Here is an 8,472-nt window from a genome sequence, read left to right as displayed (position 1 = left end):
TAGACAGTAATATGATTATGAAGCTTGTAATGTGTAACACCATTGATAAATTAAAATACAGAACTCTTAATCTCTGCTGATTATAGCTATGTATAATTGCATATGCATATGGTTGAGGGACCCAACAAACGAAAAATAGATTTGAAATGAGATAATTCTGATGAGTGTTCTCTCTTGCATTCTAAAATTTATTTTATTGTTGACATTGTTTATGTAATGAATACCTTTTTTTTTTAAGTGTTAGTTCAGCCAGACGAGTCTTGCTTTTTCTTGTTAAAACAATGGTGAAAGTGGCCTTATCCAGTTAACATTTATGACTTCTCTTGGCTGGTCAAAAAACTGAACACACATCTTTGGGGGGGGAAGGAGCATTGTAGGGATCAATAACAGTGTTGGGTGTGCAGCTAAAGGAGTCCTTACTCCACCCCATTCGCACAGGAAGTGTTTTGGAGCTCAAAATAAGAGCAGTTCTAACTTAGTGTGCAAACATGTTTGGGGGATACTGAAAAAATAAGAGAAAAGGGATTTTATTAGTGTTTGAATGACATTGAAAGTTTATGGTCTCTTAATATACCAGATAAATAGTTGATATGTAAGGCTTCCTATTAATTATGAGGAGACTTCCGCTTGGAAATACCATGAAGGAATAAAGAGTTGAGACTGTCCTGTAGAAATTGTTCTTTTCTGGATAATGTCTACATTCAGTGTTGTCTATATGAATGTTGGAAAGAGGGAGGCATCTGCTATCCTTGGTTACTATAGAAGTCAGTTTCTATCTTCTGTAGGAAGAAATTAGGATTTGTATGAGTTCAGGCTAGTAGGCCAGTCCTTTTACTTAGCTTTTTGTTTTTCAGGTTGGTTGGCATCACTTGGTGAAAGCTTAGGCATAGTACCAAAGCTGATTCCCAACATTTAACTCAGTTTTTAACAAGGACCTCCAGAGCCAGGGATTAGAAATCAATTTACTGGATTTTGCTAGCTGTGAAGCCTGTAAAGAATTAATGTCACTTAAGTCTAGGACGATCATAAATTATGATCATAAGCCCCTTTTCTGCAGTGTCTTGTTTCTAGTGGGGAAAAATTAGAATTCAGAACTTAATATGTCTGGTCTCAGCCAGCCTGTCTTCAGGAGAGGCATTTTGGATTCAGAGTTCAAAGTGCAAGAGATCTTGACATAATACAGGTACCTGAATTTGAGGTACATGATGATCCCCGCAGTGTTTTATACTTAAAACAAAAAACTGGCAACAACATAAATATTCTCTAGTAGGGAGTACATTGAATAAATACTAGCATGTCCATGCAGTGAGCTGCCATCAAAGATTATGTAGCAATATATTTATTCTTGGGAAAGGTGTTAATGTTTATGAAAAATAAACTACTGTGTATGGGGTCACATTTTCATAGACGTAAGACCAGTGTGTGACTGGGGGACTTGAAAGAAGACACACCCCATTGTTCGCTCGGTATCTCGTGATAGTGGTAGTCACCTTTTCTGTGTTACGGATTTTCTCGACTGTGTTGTGTTGTTTGGTAATTGGAGACACACAGACAGCAAACTTTTCGAGTTTGTTGAGTGAACCAAATCGCCTACTTCTCAAAGTCCAAAATGTTGCCAGTTCCGGAGTCTGGCTTGGGGAGCTCATCCTGTACAGCAGGATGCAGGTGGGCAGGCAAACAGGGTTTAGAGGTAGACTGGCCCCTAGGGTCATGTTATTCTTGTCTTTAAAAAGCTTATTCACTTAACACAAGTTTACATATCAAGTTAAGTTCCCCATTTGACAGTTTCTACATCAACTTTTCTGTCACATTCGTTATATTTATCACAATATATCAGTACCACATTTAATTATATTGTTTGTTTCCAGCACTCTAGTTTCCCTGTCTGGTTATCATTTTGTCTCTCTTTTTGAGTGAAGTACACCCAAGAATCACTTGTTGTCTGAAAGCATCACCTGGGGCTCTTGTGGATCCAGACACCCTGATTCAGATGATCTGGGTTGGAAAGGCACATTCTTTTCTCATCAGAGGGTCTAACTGGAATGTACGCATTCAAAGCCCTACTTTTAAATCATCGTTGACTGTTTGGAAGTAGAGACCCATAGAAGTGTCTTTCTTAGATGCCTGGCCGCTCAGGAGATTTGAAGAACCCAGATGCTACTCTCTTAACTAAGATCCAGATCTTGATGTTGTGAACTATGTTGGGCCAGTTGATGGAGTTGCCCTATGAGACTGTGGTCTCTATTTTTACATGGTCCATTGTATAGCTTTTCAACCCCCTGGGTGTGACTAATGTAAACATACTGCACTGTGATTAGTTCTATTGACCTATCGCCGTTGATTTAGGATATACACATTTTTCATTTTTGATTTAGATTGCCCATATTTTGTTGTTTCTCTTTGGCCTGGCTCCTTTACTCTTCTCTCTTCCTCAGTGTGAGACAGGGAAGGGATTCCTCTGTGACTGCACTTGCCTCCTACTTTCCAACGTTCATGCCTGTTGAACTGGCCTTTTGCTGTTGACTGCAGTCGTTAAGTATCTTACCTGCCTTGGACGTGGGTTTTCCCTCCATTAGGCTCCAGTGTAAAGACCCTTGAGTTTTAGAAACGTTTGTGAGGCTTCCCCCTTTTTAAAACTGCGCTGGTCTTTATATATATATATATATATAATTGCATGCATCTTTCTATGCAAGCACGTATGTATGTAGAGATGTGCTCACTCGTGTTAGTCTTACTAGCCACCCCTTTTCCCCCTTAGTTCTTGGGTTTTGACTTGCGGGAGCCAGATCACTTCCAGCTTCCCTTGCCATGCTCCTGGTTACTGGCCGGGATCCCATTGTGTTGATGAGGAGCAGCCTTGCTCTGGGACATGTTAGAACAGTGGTTCTCAACCTGGGGGTCAAACGACCCTTTCACAGGGGTCATCTGATTCATAACAGTAGCAAAATGACGGTTATGAAGTAGCAACGAGAATAGTTTTTTGTGGTTGGGGGTCACCACAACATGAGGAACCGTACGAAAGGGCTGCAGCATTAGGAAGGTGGAGAACCACTGCCTTAGAGGAGCTGCAGGCCTCCTTGGCCCCTTGTCAGAGGGCTTGCACAGAGGTTCTTTGGTAGCTCATCCACATCCTTGTTTCCAAGACAGAGCAAACCGATTCTGTCCTTTACGTGGTGGTTTGTGATTCCTCTGCAAGGATGAGAGGGAAGTTGGGGGTAAACTCTTGGTTCCTCTACAGACCCCTAATATCTAGTGGTTTTACCATCCAGTGCATAACCTTTTCTACACCGTGCAAAACTAGACATATTCAATAATAATAATTAGTAGTAGTAGTAGTATTTGTTAAGCACCTAGTCTATTCCAAGCTATGTGCTAGGTACTTTGCAAACACTGGTAGATCTCTTAGCAACCCTATTGTGGTGGTGGTGGTGTTCGGTACCCTTAAGTCAGTACACCACCACAAGACATGGTCCCACGCCACCCTCCTAGTTCTTTTTTTTTCTTCTTTTAAGCAAAAGGGAAGAGATTTTTTGGAGCCCATACGGGAAACCCTAGAGGGGCCCAGCATACCCTACTGTGCAGGCATGCCCAGCAAAGAGTCACACCATTCACTGTGCTCCCATGTCCCAGAGGGACCCCCTTGAGCAGAGCCCCAAAGCCTCAGGACTGGCTGGGGGTGGGGCTCCCAGTTGTTCTTATGTTTGAACTTGGTGTTATAGCTATGTCGATCCATCTCTATTTTTTGACCTTTTAATTTGCTAAGCATGATGACTGGTCTCTCCTGACATCATGTCTTAAGTACATGAAACAAAGTCTTGACATCCAGGCCTCTAAGGAGCACTCTGGCTGTAACTTCTTCCAAGTAATAGGACCCCTGTTAAGTTGATCATGTTAAGCAAGTTTTACAGATGAGAAATGAGTCAGGAAGATTTAAATGACTTGCCTAAGATACCACAACTAAAGTTACTATTGTGGCATGCAACTCTTTATCTGTTCAGCCCTAAAGCTGGAAAGGTTGAACATAAGGCTCTCTTGGACATGAATAAATAAAGCCTTTTCCACCCTGACTTATCTGGTTGGTGGAAATGGAGCCATGTCTTAAGGCTAGATTAAAAGAAGTCTTAACGTTTTAGCCAGCTCTCAAACTCCATAGAAGAAACTCAGATTTTTCCAAGTGGCAGATCCATTTACTGGTATCACAATGGTTTGATGGCACACAACACCCATGAATGAGCAGATGAGGTTTAAACGTATAAAACACGTCCTAGGGGATGGAAACTATTTTTTGGTATTTGACCTAATGCAAGACATGTGAAACCATCTGTGACCATCCGGAGTTTGTTGCTTTCTCATTTGTTTATTTAACACATTATTCTTAACCTCTAAAAATTATGCTGTATTTACTAATTTTCATGTTTCATTTGACTAGTAATCTTAACTGTGCCTTTACTAATTTTAGGGTCTCGCATGTAGTAGACAGTGTGTGATGGGTAGTTGAGTGAATGGTGTTTGTTACAGTGTGAGTCACATTCAGTAGAAATGGTTCCACTTCTTTATCCCTTTTATCTTGTAGCTATTTGTCGTCGATGTACAGACAAGCCAGATTACCAAGATTCCCATTCTGAAAGACCGTGAGCCTGGAGGGGTGACCCAGCAGGGCTGTGGTATTCATGCCATCGAACTGAATCCCTCCAGAACCCTGTTAGCCACGGGAGGAGACAACCCCAACAGTCTTGCCATCTACCGGCTGCCAACACTAGATCCTGTGTGCGTGGGAGATGTAAGTTTTCCCAGTAATTTACAGAGGGGGCCTTGGTCTTATGATCAGGGCCTGTGTAGCATGGACCCTCTATTCACAGGCTCTCCTGGAAAGGGGTCGTATCCTTTAGATTTCTTCAGACTCCAGGAGCATGTGGTAAGGTGTAGGGGTACAAATATCAGACTAGAAACAAGTTTCCCTATCTGGAGTACCAGGCATGTTGAGAGAGTCTATGTGATAAAGGAGCCAGTGGCAGTGGGTCGGTAGGTGTCCAGAGAGTGGTAACTGCCTTGGACAGAAGTAAAGCAGCTTAAGGGGATAGGGAGGGAGTATTGGTGAAGAATGCTCTGGTACTATTTCGGAAGAGAATTGGGAGAGGCTGCGTTACTAAAATGACATTCTGGCGGAGACATAGAGGGACTAGTGAACAGCAGAGGAGCTGGTGATAGCCACAGGGCCAGGGGCCCAGGGTGGGGAGTGGGCTAGAGGGTGGTTAGGTGATTGTGTCTAGACCTCCAAATCAGACACCCACCAGTACTAGAGACGTTACGGAGCTGTGTGTTCACTGGGCATGCTCAGGGGTGTCAATTTTATTCCAACTTTTAGACTTCCTCGAGGAGGTGGGAGAAAGGGAGGGGGGAGCCAACACATTCAGGGACATGGGAACAAGAGCTCTGAAATCAATGACAAGGAGGCCATGGAATGCCTGCCTGGTGGGGTTTGAGCAAGTACAATGTAGTTGAGAGGAATTACTGAGAGCTGAATGAAGGTTGAACATGAAATCGGGACAGGAGGAACATAAAAGGAAATGGAGGAATTAGGAGGCAAAAGATATTCATAGAGGAATAAATGTAGGCATGTAAATATATTAATATATAACATTAGGGATATCGGTCTATGTACATATATTTATATGTTAGGTATTTAGGTAGCAGATGGACCTTGGGCCTCTACTCAAGCCCCCCCCTCAATGCAAGAACTCTTTGTTCTAATATCTGGGGATGCTCACCTTCCAGACATAATTGCTGAAGACAAAATGGGTGCATAAGCAAATGTGGTGAAGACAGCTGATAGTGCCTGGCTATTAAAAGATATAGCATCTGGGCTCTTAAAGGCTTGAAGTTAAAGAAGCCATCTAGCAGAGAAGTAACAAAGCCCACATGGAAAAAGCACACCAGCCTGTGTGACCACGAGCTGTCAACAAGATTAGGTATCAGCATCGGAAGAGCCAAACAACCAACCATATCGATGCAAATGAGGAGAGTTGGAGTGAAGACCCAGGGCCCATCTGTAGACAATTGAACATCCCCTCAAAGAAGGGTCACAAGGAAAGAACGAGTCAGGAATCAACCAGGGTGCAGTATAACACTGACAAAATACACAACATTCTTCTAGTTCTTTAATGGTCGTTTCCCCCCCACCTCCCAACTATCATGACCCAATTCTACCTTACAAATCCGGCTAGATCGGGGCATGTACATTGGAATAAATAAGAGCCCTTGACACCGGAATCTAGGATAGATAAATCCCTCAGGAACAGTAATGGGAGTAGCGATACCATGAGGGTGGGGGGAGAAAGTGGGAACTGATCCCAATGATAAACATATTAAACAACGGGGGGGGTGGGTGGGGGGGCGAACAGCAGAAACGTGGGTGAAAAGAGACAGCAGACAGTGTAGAAATAGGAAAATAACAAGGGAGGGTAAAAATAAGAGCTGGTATCAAGGGCTCAAGTAGAAAGGAAATGCTTTGGAACTGATGACAACATATGCACAAATGTGCTTGATACAGTTGATGTATGGATTGCTATAAGAGCCCCCAATAAGATGATTAAAAAAAGACAAGCTACAAATTATGTGGCTGTGCCATATGGGTTGAAATCACCAGAGTTGTAATTTTTAGAGATTTTTCAGTCAGACTTTTAATCTATATTTCACTAACTTATTTTTTTCTCTTTACCCACCACTCTCTCCCTCTCCAAGGATGGACACAAGGACTGGATCTTTTCCATTGCGTGGATCAGCGACACTATGGCAGTGTCTGGTAAATTTGCCTTTTTGTAGAGAGCTTTGCTGTGAGGGAGCAGTAATATGGTTGATGGTATGATTGATAACCCAGAAAGAAAATTCCTCAGGGTCCAGGAGAACGTGTTTTCAATCAGAATTCTTTCTCTGACTTACCATGTGACCTTGGATGAGTCATTTGCCCTCTATCTTAACTTCCTCCTCTGGAAAGTAGAGCTTTCTCTCTTAGTCATATGCTGTCTTGTTCCAAATTGCACACCCGGGACCTCAAGGTTGTTTGTGGGGCTTCATTAAATAATGGTGGTGGAAATCTTTGGGGAAGGTTGATGTGCTCTCCAAAGTATTAACAGCAGTTGTCATTTCTTGCGCCACTGTGTAACTTAAATTTCTTGGAGATAAAAGCAGAACAGGATTGGGTGAATTTCTTTTTCAGTGTTGTTAGAGCTGCCAGGAAAAAAAAAGATATGGATAAATGAGTTCAGTGAAGATAACCTTAGTGAATGGGCTGTACCGCAAAGTGAACCTGTAGCAGATAGAAGGAACTGACATACTCTCTTGGTCTTAAGACTGAAATGCTCTAGTGTGTAAAGCAGATGACTGTTATCCCAAGCTTATGAGATTGGCAGTTGTTGGCTTTAGGTTTGGATCTCTTGCCTTGAGCATGCCCAATGAATGGTGACCCAAGACTACCATATATTTACTATTGTGATGCCCTTCTGGCTTTCTTATGACATGTATTAGTGGTAGGCATGGTTCTTGTATGGATGAGTGTTATTGAAAGTTTTGCCCTATCATACAAAACAAAAACATCACCTGGAGATACACAGATGCTTCCTGGGTGCCTACTGCGTCCTAGAGAGAAGGCTCAGAATGCTAAGGGACTTTGCTGGGTTCCCTATATAAAGATAATAACTACCTACTTAAGGTTCCCAAATACAACAATCATACTAGTCACTATACTAAGTACTTCATTGCTATTTCATAATTCTCACAACAGTAGGAGAAAGTTTGTATTATCAGCCTTCTTTCACAATAAGGATATTTAGATTCAACGGAGCCAAGATTTGAATCCAGATCAACCTGATTTGATTTTAGAGCTCAAGTTTAGAACTACCTAGAAAGCTAAGAGAACATAAACATATTTTCTTTGGATTCTTAGCAAGGCAATGGAGAATAACTAGAAGGGAAACTAAGTCAGATAAGGAAGCATAGTGACAGTTCTGGTGGCATAGCAAATTACGCGATAGAATGCTAACCATGAGGTCAGCAGTTCGAAACCACCAGCTACTCCATGGGATGAAAGTTTCTACTCCCATAAAGATTTACATTCTTGGAAACCCACAGGGACAGTCCTACCCTGTCCTATTGGGTCACCATGAAACAGAATTGACTCAGTGGTAGGGAGTTGATAAGCTTTGTAGAATGTCTCATGAATCTGTCAATTAATTTTGTTCTGTACTTGAACTCTTCTGACTCTTAAATTATGCTAATACCCTTCCATATTTCTGTCGGCTTCTGTTTTTGCCTCCCTTCCAATCTTGCAGTACTTTTCCCTTAGTGTAAAAGCAATAATTTCCTTCACTATAAAAATAATTCCAGGTAGCAAATGGTCGGTCGAGCAACATGCCTAAGTTTTATTGTGGCTACTACGATACATAGCTCACCCATGACTCTCCATCTGTGAGAAAG

At 42.0% G+C, this 8,472-nt stretch overlaps 1 protein-coding gene and 1 pseudogene across 1 annotated transcript in view; both read left to right on the top strand.

The window, feature by feature from the left end:
- Positions 1-8,472, top strand: part of DCAF12 (DDB1 and CUL4 associated factor 12) — a 32,466-nt gene that overhangs the window by 10,041 nt on the left and 13,953 nt on the right. The window contains exons 3-5 of the mRNA XM_004712423.3: positions 4,460-4,469; positions 4,574-4,780; positions 6,742-6,802. Of these exons, the coding sequence (XP_004712480.1) occupies positions 4,460-4,469; positions 4,574-4,780; positions 6,742-6,802 (278 nt within the window). The remainder of the gene's footprint in view (positions 1-4,459; positions 4,470-4,573; positions 4,781-6,741; positions 6,803-8,472) is intronic.
- The window catches only part of LOC123521573, a 1,701-nt pseudogene continuing 1,387 nt past the window's right edge, over positions 8,159-8,472 (top strand).

The sequence above is a fragment of the Echinops telfairi genome, unplaced genomic scaffold (genome assembly GCF_000313985.2).
Source record: "Echinops telfairi isolate 266 unplaced genomic scaffold, ASM31398v2 ScPeMD7_25;HRSCAF=90, whole genome shotgun sequence".
In the NCBI taxonomy this organism is placed as follows: Eukaryota; Metazoa; Chordata; class Mammalia; order Afrosoricida; family Tenrecidae; genus Echinops; species Echinops telfairi.
The sequence above is the reverse complement of the archived record's forward strand: the minus strand, read 5'-3'. Positions and strand labels throughout refer to the sequence as shown.